The sequence below is a fragment of the Piliocolobus tephrosceles genome, chromosome 15, assembly GCF_002776525.5.
Source record: "Piliocolobus tephrosceles isolate RC106 chromosome 15, ASM277652v3, whole genome shotgun sequence".
NCBI lineage: Eukaryota > Metazoa > Chordata > Mammalia > Primates > Cercopithecidae > Piliocolobus > Piliocolobus tephrosceles.
In genome coordinates, this window is record NC_045448.1 from 36,794,560 (window position 1) to 36,814,281 (window position 19,722).

Below are 19,722 nucleotides of genomic sequence, written 5' to 3' on the forward strand. Positions count from 1 at the left end.
AAGCTGAAGCTCTCAGGAAGGGGACCTGTTATTTAATTTTTAAAAATATTTATTGAGCATACTATATGTCAGATACTATGCTGTACATTAGAACTGCAAACATGAATCAAATATTTTCAAATCCTAGAATTACGCTGCTGGGGCTTTTGCCTTCACAGGTCCCACACTCTCCCGCTTCAGAGTCATCAGCAATGCCACTGCCTCGTAAGCACTGGGTCTCCCACTGCCAGCCTTTACCCCTCCTACCAGGGTTCTGGGAGTTGGGGCAGTCTACTCCTGCTGTATGGAGGAGGTGGGGGTGATGGGCTCCTGATAATTCAAGTTAAAACCCGGTGGCTTTTCCTCGGAACCATCCTTATGCTGGTTGGCTTCGTACCATGAGCTATGTTTGAGTCAAAGAAGCTTCACTGGTCTGGCAACCTAACAATGGAGTTAATGTTGTTTCCAAGAGAAAAGGCTGCCAGGTCTCCCAAAATATACCCCACACTGAGCCTTGGATGGTAGCCCATTTATAAACCTGGGACTGTCGATGCTTTGTTGACATGATGGCTTACGCCCAGGACCCCAGACTGTCCTCAGCCTTCTCTGAGAGTCCTTGTGCGATGCGCTACCAGCATGGCAACACCCTGGGCACAGCTGCAACACCCCACCCTCTTAGTGCCCCCCACTTCAGTACAGCAAGAATCTGCTCTCCAGTGAATGTGCAGCTCTTGGGACATGAAGCCAGGTGAAGAGAAGGGAAGCCTAGAGATTCTGCTGGTCCAGATGCCCGCTGCCTTTCAGAGCCGCTTCCTCCTAAAAACTACACCCCAGGGGAGTCACTGGGAAGACAGCAGGGAGCTGAAGGGCCACTTGGGCTTCTGTCTTACAAAATTTGAGAGCCCGAAGGGCCATGTTTGCAGCCCCTGCTTGGGTCCTGTGTTGGTGACTTCTAGATGTACAGGGAACAGAAGGAGCTGGAACCAGCACCAAGATTATACCACAGTCTTAGGAGCAGGGATGGTTCTGGGCCCTTTTGAAGACTTGACTACATTAGCATGAGTTGCAGGTGGCTGGGCCAGGCCCAGCTCTTCAGTGGCCTAACCAAGTACCCTGAGATGCTGAAGCGATGATGACTCCTCCTCGTGTGTGATAAATAGATGGTGGTTAAGGGTAGGCTTTGGAGCCTGCCTGCCTGGGCTTAAAGTTCTGTTCTGCCGCTCCCTGTATGTGAGTGTCCTTACCTGTAAAATGGGATCATAGCTGCAGCTAAGTCACTGGATGATTGTGACTTAACACATAGAAAGTGCTCAGTCAATGCCTGACACTAAGCAAGCTCTCCATAAACACCAATGGCTTCTATATTTTTACCCCAGAAATCATTCAGAACCAATACATCTTTTTTTTTTTTTTTTTTTTTTTAATTTCCAACTTGCATCTGAAGTTCAGGGGTACATGTGCCAAATGTGCAGGTTTGTTACATAAGTAAATGTGTGCCATGGTGGTTTGCTATACAGATCATCCCATCACCTAAGTATTAAACCCAGTATCCATTAGTTATTCTTCCTGATGCTCTCCCTCCCTCCCAACCCTCCAACAGGCCCCAGCATGTGCTGTTCCCCACCATGTGTCCATGTGTTCTCATCATTCAGCTCCCACTTGTAAGTGAGAACATTAGAACCAACACTCCTTTTAGACATGACTGTATCTATGAGATGACCAAGCAAGAATTGTCACAAAAACACAAAAATAATTCCCTGCTTTTCTAAAAGTGACTCACACTTTTCAGAGTGATTTTATACACATTTACCTCCTTCGAGTCTCCTCCATGTGACAGCGCAGGGAAAGTCTTTATGACGGCCCTACACTGGAAAAAACTGGAGGCGAACAGGAAAGAAGGTAAGTGAGCTCCCCAGGCTCCCAGTTGGTCTCTGGCAGACCCAGGATGGGCTTCTGACGTCTTTTTTCTTGATACCACCCTGTTCCTCCTTGATGCCAGAATACAAATGTTCTCACAAATTTACTTCTCATTACTACTGAGTCCAAAAAACACCAAGTCTCAGCTGTCCAAATATTTTTCAGCCTTTGGCTTTTGGATGAATGTAATTTGGTTCAAACTTGTCCCAAACTAACTGAAAGTGGCGTTAATATAAGGACAGGCTTCTAAGACAGGAGCAAGAGGCTTGGAAATCCCTGATGTTGGGGGACTGTTTATCTCCTGATAAAGTAGTAGAGCACCCAGCATCCTAATCTACCTGACATGCAAGAGTGCATCGGAAAAAAGAAAAAGAAAGCAAGCCTTGGGCAAAAACTGAGAGAAGCCTGCAGCACCTTTTTTTAGGAAAAGGGTAAAGTGCATATTTTCACCAGTAGGTGGCGATAAAGTAATAAGGCTAAAGAAGCAGAACGTTCTTGATCAGAATGTTTAAGCATTTCATAAATATTTTGAATGTGGAGACTATCCTGCCCGATCTGCTTATATTACTTACAAAGAAACTAAGGCTCACAAAGGGTTTGTGATTAGCTCAAGGTCACCCACCTGGTTAATGACTGAACTAGATTAAACTCAGGTCTCACCATTAAACCAGAATGTGTGAGAACAGATTGCCTTTCAAAACTGCCTGGCATCTTCATCACATAAAGAAAAATATCACCTTTTTTCAGTGTGTTAGTAATTTCAGCTGGCAGAAAAGCTGATAGCCTTTAAGAAATAAAAAGCTGATCATGCTCTCAACTTTCTGATCTAAGAGGAGGGAGGGATGGAGGGAAGGAGGGAGGAAGGGAGGGGAGACATGGAAAAGAGAGGAAAGGAGGGAGAGAAGCAGAAAGAAATGGAAACAGCCATTTCTGTGTTATAAGGCTTCCTGACACATTTGTGCTGCCCCGAGCCCCTCTCAGCCATGATTTTCCAAAAAAGATCAGAGATTATTGTGTAAGACTCTCCCCCTCCCCTCCACCCCTTCTACTTCATCAGCACCAGTTTGTGATGAAGGCCATTAAACATCTTACTGCATATAGGTCCAGGTGCTACTTTCCTTTATTCTGAGTCACACACCGAGAAGCAGAATCTCAGGAAATAAGTGGATTGCCTATTCCCTGAAAGGGCCATATCTGTTCTGTGTAGTTCCAAGGGAATTCAAACAGGTGGGACAAATGTACCTAGAACGATATTAGGCACATAGTGAGTGCTTAATAAGTGTGGACGTATGGATAGATGGGAAAGGATTTAGGACAAAATATTCAGTCTCAATAGTGCAAGAAGGAATCTACTACTTTGGTTGAATATATAGTGAATCCTCTCTCTCTGGAAGTATTCAAGCACTAGCCAGCCACTCGCAGGCCAGGGATGTTGTAAAAACAGGTTGGGAGATGGTTTGGAATGGATGAACTTTTAGTTCCTTTTGAATCCGAGGATTCCCATTATTCCAAGATTCTTGGTGTATAATGAAAAAGAAACTGGTAAAGATGTTTATGACTTTGACCTTAAGAGCTTCAGATTTTAAAAAATCATACAGATTTCAGGTTGCTTCATCCAAAATTCTGGCCCTCTGTTCCTTTCTTTAATTTTCGGACACAATTGGGAAACCTTATCATCCCGGCAATTCACTCGAGAGTTTCTATTAGTTTGGTTTAAGTAACAAGTTTTGCTTCTTTTCAATTTTGAAAATCAGGAGAGATGGACTCATGGAAACCTGGATCGGTCCTTTTAGATGAAGGTAATTATACAGCCCAACCTCTCAGTCACGCCTGGATCAAGATGCATAGGATAAGAGAACTAAGAGTCTAATAATCCAGCTGGCAGAGTGGCTGAGCTCCGCTAGCCTAGGATTTCTAATGGCTCCCGCCTCTGACTTAAGGGTCTTGCAAAGGGCACACTGAAACTCCTTCCCTAGGGAGGTCTGGGGTAAGGAGCAGTACTGGATAACAAAAGGGAGAGAGGAAACGTGAAGACAAAAAGCTAGAAGGGAGCTAGTTTCCCACCCTCAAAATGGGTTTGGATCCTCACTCCATCTGGCAGCACACTTTAACTTTCTCCAACTCCACTTCCTCCTTTGCAAAATGGCTTTCAGGTTTTCCCTTCACAAGAATGGGTGTTGTTCGCTGCCTACTGCATTAAATATTCGAAACTCCAACAAGACCTTCCAGCTCTTCGTAGGAGGGAAGATTGTACTGGTAGGGGAAGAAGGAGGTGAAGGAGAGGACTCTGCCTCTGGACTTGTACTTCTCCCCTTCCTCCAACGCAGCGCGTTGGGGCGTTTCCACGACAGGCTCCTGGCTGAGAAATGCTGTTAGACACCCAAAGTGAATGTTTAAAATGATGTGAGGAAGTGAGATGAGCTAGCTGACCTTTAATGGAAGGATGAAATCATGTGCTTTGCAAACTGGAAAAAATAACAAGCTAGTAGAAGGCTCACTGCAGCCAAGCGCGAGCAATGACCCCCGCATCTTCCTCCACCCCCGGGGAATCCCGGAACTTCCGGGCATCCTAAAAATGGGGAGACTCACTTCCGGTGCTGCAAGCCCGCTCTTCCTGGGAAGCCCATTTGTCTTACCAAGCCTGAAAAGATTCGCTTTTGTTGTCTTTATTTCTTTAAATGGTATATTTATGAACTTGGCTCACATGTAAATGGCTCTAAAGAAACCCCCTTCCCCAAGGCTGAAATGCAACTCATACGCACAGCTTCTGACAGCATGAAACCTTTTTGCATCTCTACTTCTAGTCTCAAACAGCTAGGAGGGAGGAGTTGCATTTTAAGCCCTCTTATTTGAGTTGCTCTTAAATAAACTGTCTTTCTCTAGTCCACATCCAGTCCTCATTAGATTGTCCTCCTTGCGCCTTACTCATCTTCGTTCTTTGTCTCAGTCACCAAATGTTGACTGAAGACCTACATGATCTTGGCACGGTGGAGGTTTATTCGAGGAAGACACATTCTGTGGCTCAAGATTTTCAGAATTTTACAGAGGCATAATTTACAATGGCAAAGTGCTTAACGCTTTCAGATAACAAAACTAAGGCTCAGAATAAATAATAAATTAACGAGAGCGGAACTCAAGTCTCCTATTTCAAATCCCTCAGCAGAGTACTATGTTTTTGATAGGCTGTAAGTAAATATTAATTTATTATTTTTCTCAGGATGGGGGTAATGTAAAGAAAAGCACAGTTAGTTTTAAGCCAAGCCCCCAAGCTGGGTGTGAATATCCATTATGTCCCCTTCCCTGGGGTAAGGCCAGCTGCTTCCTGTCCTTGTAAGTCACCAAAAGTTTTACTGCTCTTTCCAGGACGTGTTCCAAAAGAAGAATTGAGCACACAGTCTTTGGAGCCAGTATCCCTGGGAGATCCAAGTAAGTTAATTGACAACTAGAAACCCACGGTGTCTTTGACATCTGAACTGCTCTCTCCTCTCTTCCCACTCACTCCCACTCAAACCTGCCTCTCTCCTACCATGGATCTATTTATCTCCTCTCTTTTGACACCTTGTTCTAAGGGGAAAAGGAAGCTTTTGAAGGATATAAACTGTCTATGTGCATGAGGGGGAGAGGATCAAGATGTTTTAATATCACTATGGCAACAGGGTGAACAATGGGATGGAACAGAAAGACAAGGAAGGATGAAAGGAGGAGATGGGCAGGTTGGCAGGGGCAATTGTCTAGTGCAAATGATGGTGGCCAGAGCTCGGAGTTGGAAGTGGAAATGAAGATAAATGGGCATATTCAAGAGATACAGAGAAGGAAGAATCTATAGGATTGAAGGCAGAGGTTTGAGAGAGGGAGAAGTTAAAGATGAGCTGAGCAACTAGGTAAATGGTACTACAATGAGGAACACCGGGGATGGAGCAGGTTTATGTCTATCATCTTCTTCAAGACATTTGATCTGGTAGAGAGAAGACTACCCAGATCTGACATTCAGAAGGAACAGCCCAATCAGAAATTTAGAGTTGTAAGACGATGAGCTATGGTTCAAAACCGAGGCTATGAGAACAGAAAATGTGACTTAGGGAGACAGAGTAAAGTAAGAAGAAACACAAGACGTAAGCCTGAAGAACCACACTAGGTGGAGGATAAACCACCTGAGGATATCAGAAAGGAAGAACCAGAGAAAAATAAGGAAAATGAGAACGGTATAGTAGTAGCCTACAAGGTATGGAAGGAAAGCACCTGCAAATTCCTCTAGAAAGTCACTGCTAGTCAGCCACCAATGGACAATGAGGCTCAACCTTGCTGCATATGAGAATCACCTGAAGACATTATTAGAGATGCCCACCTTCCTGCCTCATACCTACTGTATCAGGTTCTCCCTAGACCTTGCTACCCAAAGTGTGGTCTGGAGACCAGCAGCATCAGCATCACTAGGGAGCTTGTTAGAAACACAGAATCTCAGACTCCACCCCAGACCTGCTGGTTCTACAGTGACTGATTTCTTTGCACATTTACCCTTGAGAAGCACTGTCCAGAGTGAATCCCAGGAGTCTTCATTTGTTGAAGCTGCATTAGCAACCCTGATATGTACATGACTCTGATATGTATCCAGAGTTAAGAAACACTGGCCTGATGTATTGGACAACACAAAGCATTAATCTGTAAAATTGTACCATGTTGAAGGAAACTAGAGCAATTAAATGAATTGGTAGATTGATTCCCATAGATCCTATATCTTTCTCTTCCTTGAGTTTCAACCTGTGACCTCTTCTGTAGCCATAATAAATTGCTCACACTGAACATTGCATAACCCAATTCTACCTGTTAGCATTGATGTTGGCATCTTCAGATCAGAATGTTTTCATCTCCATATAAGAAAGCCATGGGTCTCAGTCAAAACATGCCCTGAGCTGGAACCATTGTCATTTAAAAGTGGAGCAAAGATAACCCTGCTATCAGCCATCAGGCTAGTGAGTAAAGAGAATTAAGCAATAGAGAAACAGCTCACCTTCTTAAGACCTAACTATGAGATGAACGTGTTAATCCTGAACACAATTCAAGATGTAAGAAATAAGGAGGAAAAACTGCCTGTGAGGAATCAAAATAGATGCTACAATATCCATGTACTTTATTCATATAAAAAGAAAATTCCCTTTGGCCCTTATTCTAATTAACAGTTGTTCCCAAAAAATACTTTATTCCAAAAGGCATATTGAACTAATCTACTGACATCTGGAAGGGAAACCCCACCTCAGGAGTACTTCTGCAACTTTACTGTGCACAGGAATCACCTGGGGATCTTGTTAAAATGCAGCCCTGACTCTATAGGTTTGGGTGGAGCCTGAGAGTCTAGCAAACTGTAGGTGCTGGTGGGCGGCAAGCCCTAAAGAACTCCACTGCCACCTGCTGGCAACAATTCACACTGCAAGCCCAGCCAGAAAAAAAATGAGTTGGCCTTCCTTGGGTATCAACAATATGACAAGCTGCATATGAGAATCACATGCTGCTTCTCCTTTGCTATACCCCAGGTTTTAGTGGCATCTTTAAACTCTGCTTCTGGGCTTTATTTGCCTCTTTCATTCATCTCAAGATCATGCTTGGGTATAGGCAGTTTGGGGGCAGCAAAGGACAAGGGAAGCCAACTGCAAAGGATGAATTGGTAGGCACTGCACAGGCAGGCCGACAGGAGGTAAAAGCTTTTCTTTTGAGATTTGCTACTGAGCCAAGGTACAAACAGGTGCCCTGATTCTAGATGGAGCGAAGTCAGCGAGTCCCAGACGGGTCCCTCTCGTCTCCTACTTCCCTGGTTTTGATTGCCATGCAACACTGCAAGATAATAAAACACATTCTCAGGTATAACTTTTCTCATAATCACAGTTCTGCTGTAGCACTCAGCAGTAAATATTTCTCATCAATTCTTCTGCTCAAAACTTTGTCAACTCATGTTCATTTATTGCTTTCCTCTTTAAAACGATTTTGTTAAACTAGCAACAACCCTCTCCACCTACAGAGCTTCTCCTCCAGCCCCATGGCAACAAGGCACAGTAGAGAATGTGGGTGGTTGTGTGCAGATAGGAGAGGTGCAGGCCTGTCTGGCCACTGCTGTCCACCCCCGACGGGCAGTGCCCCAGTGTCCTCTTGGATACAGCAGCCTAGAAATTTCCAACTTTACTCTCTTTTTTTTTTTTCTTTTGAGACGGAGTCTTGCTCTGTCTCCCAGGCTGGAGCGCAGTGGCGCGATCTTGGCTAATTGCAAGCTCCACGCCCCGGGTTCACGCCATTCTCCTGCCTCGGCTTCCCGAGTAACTGGGACTACAGGCAGCCGCCACCATGCCCGGCTAATTTTTTGTATTTTTAGTAAAGATGGGGTTTCACCATGTTAGCCAGGATGGACTTGATCTCCTGACTTTGTGATCCACCCACCTTGGCCTCCCGAAGTGCTGGGATTACAGGTGTGAGCCACCACACCCAGCCTTCTTTTTTTTCCCCCCCGTATGGAGATCTGTTTTGAAACATTTTTGTCTTCTAAACTGCAACTGTTAAATAATTTATTTTTCACTTTTTACTAATCAAAGGGATCTATAGCTCCCAATAAGAACCTCTTATCAGCATTGAATAGTCAGTTTTATCATACTGAGATGATATCATTTCTGTCTACAGCAAAGAAAACACTAATTTCCATTAGCCTGTGTGGATTTTCACTAGTTCCTTTACCTCTCTTATAATCTTCATAGTGATCCACAGAGATCCAGAGATCCTAAGCCAGAATAACTATCCTAGTCTTAATCACAACTGAAAGAAAGAAAGAAAAAACTCTAAGATAGCTACAAACAAGGACTGACATCCTATACATATATGTGGATAATTTCTTTGGTTGCCTTGCCCAGGGAAATGAAGGAGAATATTGATATCAATTTCTTATTCTATAATTCCTGCCCTCCCTCAGTGCTGGCCTTGCAGATCTCTCACACCTTATAAAAATCCAACACTTGTTTCTAAAAAGTTAGGGTGAGAGCAAAAAGCCACACACTCTTGAGATTCAGTCTTGATGAATTCTCACAACGGGGAGTCTGCACTTAGAAGACTCTCACTGCCTAGGAAACCATTGACAGCCTTCCCAAGCTTGGCTAGGACGTCGCTGCTTCTGAAACCCGTCATTGCGGCAGACACATAGAGTTTTAAACGGTTATGGAAATAAGGACTAGCCCAAGTGTCCAAGACCCTGGTGCTCAGGGAAACCCCTGTGGGATGTAAATAAATATACCCTGCATCTTACTACCTTTTTTTCCATTTCTTTTCATTTCTCAGGGGGCTCTGATGGAGAAGGAGGAACAAGAGGATGCCCAGGTAAATGCAGTGAGAGATCATGAGAATCATAGTCTTTTTCCATTCCGCAGACTGCAAAATTGACTTGTCGTTTTTAATTGATGGGAGCACCAGCATTGGCAAACGGCGATTCCGAATCCAGAAGCAGCTCCTGGCTGGTGTTGCCCAAGCTCTTGACATTGGCCCTGCCGGTCCACTGATGGGTGTTGTCCAGTACGGGTAAGTGCAGTTAATGTTCTGAATCCAGAAAGGAAGTCATGCCATGTGCTTAATTTTATGCCACAAATATTACCAACATGTTCTTGAGCACAGATTTGTTCTCTTCCCTAATGCAAATGTAAATGAAAAAAACTGAAGCAATCCAGATGCCATTTAAGAAATCTGTGGCTTCCTGAAGGACAGATTAAAAAACACTTGTAACTAGATGGCATTTGCACTCAAGAGTATTTATTTGTCTGGAAAATAGGAGAGATGGGTGTGAGTGTTAACTTAGCCACTAACAAGCTGTGTGGCCTTGGGCTAGGCCTTCACCTCTCTGATTATCAGTTTCCTCATCTGTAAATCAAGAAGGTTGGATCTGCTTTCAACCCTGACTATTAGAGCATTTGTTTGAGGGACTCCACCCTGTGCTACAACCTATCCACCTATAGGTTAGACACCTAGAGAACTTGGTGCTTTAGGTTGTATCTTCTCTTTTCTCCAAATAACCTTAGGCCCCTGCACTGGTCATGGAAAAACCCACCAGGCAATGGGGAAGAATGGGTGGGAAGAGAGATGGCCCCCATCAGTCAGCTGAGCACCTAGATGACTTTCCCCAACCTGTTCTATTATTTTTACTTAGGGTAGAAATTGAGGGCTCATGTTGACACCAGTCTCAGTCTTTTATTTGGCGGTAATAAATCACTCTTATTTCAGATATGAATAGGTTTGTCACTGAAACAGATATATAGATATTGATAATAAACAATCAAAAGAACAAGCGTGCATAATCTTAAATTTATACACACATCTTAAGTAGGTGGCCTTTTGACCAAGAATCACTGAGGGCAGGATGGGTATCATGCCTCCTACGAAGGACCAGTGGGTTTGGAAGGGGCAATGGAAGTGGAAACCATTGTAACCTTTGGTGCCTATTGCTCAGAAGCTGCGGTCACAGCTTACTCACCCTCCTGAAAAGAAAAGCTATCCATACCTGACAACACCCACGGGGTCTCCAGCACCTTCAGAGGTTTCATTTTAACCAAGGTTGTTCTATCAAAGAGACTAGAATATTTATTTTTGAGTTGTCAAGATAAATAAATAAAAATGCTTTATTTTCGTAAGAACCTACAACATTTGTGTTTTTAGAATTTAATTCCAATTACCCATTTAGTACTACCTTCTATTCCTGTCAGGAAAAATTAGTAGATGAGTTAACTGGGACTTGTATGTAATCAAACTCAATTAGATAAAAATAAGCAATTGCTCCAAATATCACCTCTCAATGTCAGGTGATCTATCTTGAAGTTTTTGAATTGAAATAAGAAAAGTGCGATTTTGGGGAGTATTTTTGGTTTCAAAATGCCAGCCCGTTTTCATTCCTGTGTTACTTTTTACAGACAGCCAATGGATGGCAGGTTTTACTAGAGAGGAAACGTAAGCGTTTTAATGCCAGATGTCCTTAGTCAATTTTACTGGGGGCCTCAAAGCTTGGTGTGTTATCTTGCATTAAAAATGACTGCTTTAAAAACTTGTATATACCAAAGTTTATAGTATAATATGAAAATAAGGTGATAAATATGTCAGGGAAAAGAAAAATGGCATGAGAATAGTGTTGCTGATGAGAGCATGGATTAGAGAACAAATGTAGCAGGGAAGCAAGAAAAATAAAGACACCTTCCCCAAAACATTTTCCCCACATATTCCTAATGTGATCACCATTTACAAGCAAGAGTTTACCCCCATGCTTTTCAATTTTACTTTCTAAAAAAATCCCTTGTGTCTGCCTTTTTCCCGGGGTTCTTACTAATTTGTAGCACTTAGGGAAATGTGTGTGTTTTCCACTGTTTTATGCTCACATAAGCTAATCCATCATCTTCACCCTCCCCCGACAACAGGGTGGAGTGGCAAGCACAATGAACCGCTGACAGGTGGTCTGAATTCAGGCCTTAGCTCCTCTGTGTGACCTTAAGCCAGTCACTTAACCTCTCCTTGTAAGTGCTGCCATCTGTGTAGCACGAGGGTCAGACCAGATGATTTATCAAGGCTCTGCCAGCCCTGGTGTCCTGTAATTCAGTGACTGGCTCTGTACTCAGAAGACATCCAGTAAATGAATGTGGGACTAACAGACCAGATAGCTGCCTCTCCTTTCCTTGCAGTCTTAGGGTCCTGAGGAGGTGGGGTGATCAATGATGAATTGATGTGCTGCACAGAGGTGATACATCCATCCGTGGAACGTGGGAAACCAAATGAGAGGGCGGCCTGAGAAGGATGTGATGAGGCTCAGGGGGAGACACATTTTTTCAGCAGAAACTGCTGTTGGTTTCACTTGTCCAGCTTCCTGTCCTCGATGGTCCCCTTCGATCCCTGCTGTATGCGTAAGTGCATACAGAGGAAGGGAGTGGGGCATCCTGGTGATTTGGGTTCTCACCAGATTCTAACGCCCTCTTTCCTCCCCCTTAAAATCATCCCTGCGCTCTTGGAATCACAGACCTGAGGCCTTGAGAGCACCTGATGCTGCCTCTTTGTGTTGTAGTGAGGAAATGAGGCCCTACAAAGAAATGACCGCCTTATCAAGAACTAGCACTGGAAGGAGAGACTGAGGTTGAGAAGGACCTGGCCAAGGGAGGAGGGCTCCAGAGCTCAGAACTGCTCCTTCCCTCCCCTCTCCCCTCCGTTACCACTGCCCCTGGTCCACACAGCTTCCTGGAAGATTCTTTCCCTGGGTTTTCCTTAGGAGAGCTGAGTCAGAATTTAGACTTTAAAATTTAGAACTTGAAAGACAAATTTAGAAGTTAAAAGACTCATACTAAATATTAACTGGAAAAAAGGTAAAGAAAAATATAAGACCTATAAAAATGATCTCATTTACAAAATGCAACACATCTTGACTCCTCAATCTCCTCAAAGACATTTTGGGTACAAGGAACAGAAAACCACTCCAGGTAGCCCAGGTGAAGGGAGATTCATGGAAAGGTGAGTGTTCACAGGACCGACGAGCATTGGCTATCCCCTTCCCCACCTCTGCCTGCATCTCTACGCCTCTCTGCCTGTCCATTCTGATCTTCTCTCAGCAGACAAGCATCTTCTGCCAGGCTCTTGGTTTCTGCTCCTCCATAACTTCACTTTGCACTGGCTGAGTTCCTACCTCTGGTCCGGGCCCAACAGAAGTCTCAACCACCGTGGAACTGGGCAAGCACCCTCTCCCATGTTCCCCACCTGCAGGACCCATAACCCACAATCACGTTAACCTGGCAGCAATCACAGCATTCCTACCACACTCATCACATGCCTCCAGGAATAGAGGCAGCTTCTGATGCACAGTCAGAGAGGTTGACTGACGTTCCCGAGAACACGCAGCTAAATGCATGACTGGGGCAGAGGGCAAATATTAGTCTTGGGTTAATCCCTAAAATGTCAAACAAAATTGTCTTGAAAGCAGAGATTCCACTCATCTGCCAGGAAAATGTCTGATAATTGCTACTTTTCACCTCCTAAAGACTGAGACATTGTTTGTGGACAAAAGGCCAAGGATCAAGCCCCTGTCTTGCACATGAATTCTAAGTTCAAATTATACGACCCAAAGGCTTATAATTGCACCTAATACCAACAGGAACACGGAAAGAGTCAATGAAAGAACAGTCAGGGCAAGCCATTAGGTGAACTCTAGTAACAAACACCTGGCCAAACACCTTGCATTTGAGCGGCAGCCCAGACCCACAGGTGCTAAATGTCTTCCAGACCTTCACTACACTTTCATTTCAGGCTCCTCCAAAAAAGGGAACATAATTGCACACATTCTTTGTAATCAACCCTAGGATATCAAAATTGGAAACAGTTGTGGGATGAAGGAAACTGTTGGGTTTCTCTTCATTTGAAAATCAAATAGACTTACCTTGCTTATGAGTCTATAATAGCTGTCCTGTGGTTTAGCGAGTGGCTCTGAATTGGCCGCATCTCCTTAGTCTTCTCACTTCTCAGCCCACCCAACTTCAGCTCCTGGACTGAAGACTCGTGGTCATGCATTCAGCTGGGCAGAGCAGCTTCCATAGGTCGGCTGAGCCACCAAGTGCAGGACAGTCAGAGTTGAGGGGAAGAAGCAAAATGCCATGTCCGGTATGTTAGGCAAAATAATGACCCGAACGTTGTCAATGTCCAAATCCCTGGAACCAGTGAATGTTTTACCTCACCCAGCAGAAGGGACTTTGCAGATGTGGTTAAAGTTAACAACTCTGAGATGGGGGATTCTCCTGGGTTATAGGGATGGTGCAATGTAGCCACACGAGTCCTTAGAAGTGGAGAACCTTTCCCAGCTATTGTCAGTCAAAGGGAGGTGTGACGATGGAAGCATAGTCAGAAAGATGTAACACTGCTGGCTTTAAAGATGGAGGAAAGGGCCGTGAGCAAGAAGTGAAGGCATCCTCTAGAAGCTGGGAAACACCAGGAAACGTAGTCTCCCTGGAGCCTCTAGAGAGGGGCACAGCTCTGCCCATACCTTGCTTTCAGCCGTGGAGACCCATGTCAGACTTGGGGCCTCCAGAACTCTCAACTAAGTGTGTATTGTTTAAGCCAGCAAGTTTATGATCATTTGTTACAACAGCAATCGGTAGCTAATATAACTGGCAACGAGGATCGGTCTGTCTCATTCTCTGAGTCTGCAGCCAAAAAAAAGAGAGGGGGAGTGGGACGGGCTGGGGCATGAAATGCAGCTGGGATGGGGGCTGGCAGAGGTGAATCACAGCACCCACCCTCGGACTTCAGAGCAGGAAGGGGCTGTCTGGGCCTTGACTTCACGTTGGCATTACCTGGGGAGCTTTTTAAAATGCTGATGCCCGGGTCCCGCCTCAGACCTATTAAACCAGAATCTGGCAAGGGGATGAGGCCCAGAAGTTGGTATTTTAATCTGTAATTCTCAAGATCTCAGAACAGCTCCCTGTCACCTGCCTGGCCTGATTTTCCAGGGCCTAGTGCCCCTTGCAAAGACCCTCCCATGCCACTTCTCTCCTCTCTGAGAGACAGAAAGGCGAGGCCCACAAGCCACACTCCTCAGGAACAGAGTCTCAAGGCCAAGTGAGCTGTGAATACAATTTGCCCAAGAATCATAAGATTCTGAGGTTTTTCTTCTTCCTCCTATGCTTTTTCTTCCCTATCATGCAGGGCTCCTGGAGGCACATACAAACGACTGCGCTTGACTTCCACCCTTCCCCTTTCAGTTCTCCTCACACATCCACTGGGTTTATCTGGGGTCCCTGAGATCAGTCTCCCCCCAGAGAAGCAGATGGCCACCCTGATGCCCAACAGAACCACCTGGGAGCTCCTAGAACTCCAGACGCCCAGATCAAACTTCACATCAGTTAAATCAGATTTTCTGAGTGTGGAGCCCAGGTATCATTATTTCTTCAAGTTCCCCAGCTGATTCTCTGCTGCGGCCAGATTAAAGGCCGGAATACTCCCACGGGCCTGTGCTGTCCTCCATTGAAGCCCAGTCCCCCAGCGCCCCCTGACACCCACAGTGGCCAGTCCAGAGGGCTGCGAGAGCTCCACCCTCCTCCCTTTCTCTGCCTTTCATTTCCCTTCTCTAGACTTCTTATTTATTTTCTTCCCTTCCTCTTATCACTGGAAGCCCCACTGCTGATTTCTATTATTGTTATTACTAAAGCATCCTCTAAGACATTGCTACTCCAAGTGTGATCCACAGTATCATCTGGGAGGCTGTTAGAAATGCAGAACCTCGGACCTCACTCGGGTTCTACAGAGTCAGCCTCTACATTTTAACAAGATCCCCAGGTGATCAGATGCACATCTGAGCTTGGGAAGCTCTGTTGCCAAGATGCCCCACTTCCCCAGCACTCACGGAGCCTTGTGATGTGGTTGCAGATTAGCAGCTGGTGAGCCAGTTTGTTTGGGAGTGGCTCTCGGATCAGCAGATTGCACGTGATTCACATTTACTCCAGCAGGAACAGGTTCATGCAGCTCAATTTTCTACCCTTTTTAGTAGACGAGTGGAATTCTCATAGTTATTGCAGAAAAAAAAAAAAAAACACTCACTTAAAAATGAAATTTGATTATAAGACCCTGCTCCCCCTTTTCTGATGCTGGGAAATGTGGAAAAGACCAGTTCCCATTCATCGAGGGCTAGTTGTACAAAGGCCCTCAGCAGATTGGCCCAGACCACTGCACCCTGGGCTGGTCATAGCTGCTCCAGCAGAGCTCATAGCTGTCTGGGAGGATGCGGGCAGAATGATTGTCCATCTGAGCCAGGTAATACCCTCAAGGGACAAGTCTGCAGCCCCTGGCGTGTGACCTGATACATCCTCCTGATCTTACAGGCATGGTCCATCTCATTGACTAAGTCCATAAAGCATCACATATTAGCTAGTAAAACAATTAAAAGGCTAAATAGTTATGTTATTTGATTGTAACCTTAAGTTGATGCCTCGTTTGAGAAAATAGTTCAGAAAAGTTCTTCTTGGAGGGAATTATGATTCGTTACTATTTCTCTACTGGTGTAAAAATCCATTTGAGAGACTCATTCTGTGTGACTCAGTTTGTCATGGGGTAAACCAGTAGACCCCAGGGCTGAAACAGAATAGGTGCTTTCGGACTGAAAGGGCCTCAGAAGGCTTCTAGAATCCAGAGCTTTACAAACTTTCCTGAGAATAAGAATCACCTGGATCTCCCAGCCCCGTGGATTTTCTTTCAAGGAGAGGACTGGTAACCTATATAGTTTAATAAGTGCCTTAGGTGAGTTTTATCATCAGGTAGGTCTGGAAACACTGATGATCCATCCAATTTCCCTGTCCCTAGCCCTCAAGCCTTCCTAAGAATCAAACACCTGTGCCCATTTCTGACAGGTGTTTGTTTGCTTCTTAAACCCTTGTAGGGTAGCCATTTACTATGACCACAAATTCCTCCTTTCTAGGCACAGCCAACTTCTGGCTTCCTCTCATGCCTTTCATTAATCCTAGGTCTTCCTCCAAACACAGAACAAGCTAAATTTTCTCTTTCAGCTATCAACCTCTACATTTTCTTCTCTTATTTTCAAAGGAAATCTTTGATATTCCCTAGAAAAATATTTTGTGTTTGCATTTAATAAGAACCTGTAATAAAATTACAAATTAAAAGATTGTTTGCGTAAAAACTTAGTGGCATACATCTTTGAACTTTTAAAATAGTCTCCAAATCTGAAGAGTAGCCAGGCTAATCAGGCCATCAGCCTATAAATCTGGGAAAAGAACACATATACTCTGGTCCTGAGACCTGCCACAGACTGCAGATGAATGATTTATTATTCATTATTATGATTAGAGTACAATTTAACAAATATTTATTAAGTGTTTGCCATGTACTGAGCCCTCGGTCATTTGTGGAGGAGCTGATGAAAAATTCATCTAAGTGGTTTGATTACATTTGCCTTTAATTCCCTTGGTGGATGGGCTCCATGCCTTTGCCCCTAATTATAATTTTAGCAATCAGAAAGGGTTTCAGAGGTCCTCTGATGCAACCTTTCATTCTATTTAAATAAATAAATGTGATAGAGGTTCTGTAGTTTAGGACCTCACAATCCAGCCAGGGAGGCAATTTCTTTAAAAGAAATACCATTTAAAACATTAGAAGCAGCTATTCATTCATTATATGAGTAGCTCGTCTGTATGCTTCTGAAGATGGATTCATCATCTAGGATGTAATAAAAGCAAGGGGTGGTCAATGTGGAGCTCAGAGGTAGAGTGTTCACTTCCACTGGGGATGAACAGAGAGAAGAGAGAACATTTGAGCTTCCTTTCTTCCATTTGTGTATTCCACAATTACCTATTTATTACCTCCTGGATGCCAGGCACTAGGGATTGGAAGCTAGGAGAAAGTGCTTGTTCTCAATAGGTTACAGTCGATCCTCATGATCTCTGGATTCTGTATTTGCAAATTTGCCTACTCCTTAAAATTTAAATTTATTTGTAACCTCAAATCTGTAACTCCAGGAACTTTTGCAGTCATTTATTGGATATGTATATAAGTGGGGGGAAAAAATGGAGTCACCTGATGCACATCTTCCCAGCTAAGGTCAAACAACACTCTGCCTTCATTTTATTTATTTTATTTTATTTTATTTTATTTTATTTTATTTTATTTATTTTGTTTTATTTTATTTTATTTTTTGAGACAGAGTTTCACTCTTGTTGCCCAGGCTGGATCTTGTTGCCCTGGCATGATCTTGGCTCACTGTAACCTCCACTTCCCGGGTTCAAGCGATTCTCCTGTCTTAGCCTTCTGAGTAGCTGGGATTACAGGCATGTGCCACCACGCCCGGATAATTTTTTTGTATTTTTAGTACAGACGGGGTTTCCGCATATTATCAGGCTGGTCTCAAACTCCTGACCTCAGGTGATCCACCCACCTCGGCCCTCTAAAGTGCTGGGATTACAGACGTGAGCCACCGCGCCCAGCCCACTACGCCTTCTTGTTTCAACTCTCTTCAAGTGTCCTTTTTGCAGTCTTTTAAGTGCCACATTTTTTGCATTTTTGTGCTTGTCTTTGGTGATTTTGCTATTTAAAATGGACTCCAAATGTAGTGCTAAAATGCTATCTAGCTTTCTTAAGTGCAAGAAGCTGGTTTGTGGCTTGCAGAGAAAACAAGTGTGTTCAATTAGCTTTGTTCAGACATGAGTGACAGTGCTCTTGGTTGTGAGTTCAATGTTAATGAATCAATAATTTGGTATATTCAGAAAAAGAAGAGGAAATTTGCTAGTCTGTATATGAGTCCACCCCAGAAAGTACTGAAATAACATCTAAAGGGTGTGATGAAGCTATGGAAAAGAGGCTAAACTTACGAATTCATGAGATGATGACTGATTTAAATAAAAAAAAAAAAAAACATAGTGGATAGCATTGTTGTACGGCTAAAAGCCAAAGAAATTTATGGTCATGTTATCCAAATTCAGGAAAATGGTAAACCCTTCTCAGCAAATATCTTGTTATAAAGATATACTGCATATAATTAATTATTTGTAAGAAGCATATATTAAATTCAATGTCTTCAAAGAAAAACACATGTAAAACAAGGTTATGTATTGTTCTGTTGATGACAATGTTGTGACCAGAGGCTCCCAGGAACCAAACCCTGTATTTCCATTGTGAGGAACGGCTCAGTACTTGCGAATTCGGTGCTCATGGCAACTGCAACTTTATAGAACACAACTGCCAAGAATAACAAGACTCAGCTGTGTATGTGGTCTGAGAAAGAGACAGGGAATCGACAATTGCTCTACAAAGTGATCAACATCAAGACAGCACCTTAATGATCAATATTAAGAATATCATGAACATGACTAAATGAAGAGGTTCAACATTAAATACTTTTTTCTGTAAAAACTTTTTTTTTTTTTAGTTTGTTTGTTTTTTTTTTTGTTGGTTTGCCCAGGCTGATCTCCAACTCCTGGGCTCATGGGATCCTCCTGTCTTGGCCTCTCAAAGTGCTAGGATTACAGGTGTGAGCCACCATGCCTGGCCTGTAAAAACTTTTGAAAGGAACCTTTATATTTTTGCTTTTTAAATTATGTGTTGATGAGCAACATTTAATTTGTGATTGGATATTATTTCTTGACAGTCACCAGACACCCTCAGGAAATCGTGCAAAGTGAGAAAATCTAGCTCACAAATCATTTTCAAATGTAATTCAGTTTTCATACATTAAAAATTTCACTATTAATGATTTACATTATAATTAATGTAAAAAGTTTATAAATGTTATGTTTGATGGGCAATTACATATATATTATTGTCAGTGTCAATTTTGCAATTTTTCATTTTGTAGCCAATTTTTTGTTGTTGTTTCAACACTTTTTTTTTTTTTTTTTTTTTTGGCTCTAAAATGTTGATAACCCTTGGTCACTAGGGGAAGATCCAGACTTTAAGGACTCTGAAGCTTATACAGTTTGGGGGCCCTCTTAAGACGAAGATCACAAAATCACAAATACTGTACACAATTAGACCTCTTGGAAGAGGCATTATAACTTCTTAATCTGCTTCTATGAAACACTTAGAGCCAATTGGATAAAATATCCACTGCAGAAGCTGCCCTGGTTAAGACCAGGTAGGAAACTCTGGCAATATGCAGGAAAGAGATGAAAGCCCAAACTTGGGGATGGAAAGGATGGGAGAAATATGAGAGATATTTAGAGGCAGGTCTGACAAGACGTGGTATTTGATGAGGAGAGTGTCAGGAACGCACACTGCTGGGTGACTGAGTGAGTCAGAGAGGAAGGCAGATGGGGAGATGGGTGGTTGGGTGGATCAGGCTTGGAAGAT

General features: G+C 43.5%; 1 protein-coding gene across 4 annotated transcripts in view; it reads left to right on the forward strand.

Moving 5' to 3' along the window:
* VIT (vitrin) overlaps window positions 1–19,722 on the forward strand; it is a 125,694-nt gene that overhangs the window by 88,343 nt on the left and 17,629 nt on the right. For 3 of the 4 annotated variants that reach the window (XM_026454757.1, XM_026454758.1, XM_026454760.1), the window contains 3 exons: window positions 3,651–3,695; window positions 5,260–5,322; window positions 9,294–9,441. In XM_026454757.1, the coding sequence (XP_026310542.1) occupies window positions 3,651–3,695; window positions 5,260–5,322; window positions 9,294–9,441 (256 nt within the window). The remainder of the gene's footprint in view (window positions 1–3,650; window positions 3,696–5,259; window positions 5,323–9,293; window positions 9,442–19,722) is intronic. The other variant, XM_026454759.1, reaches the window with a different exon arrangement.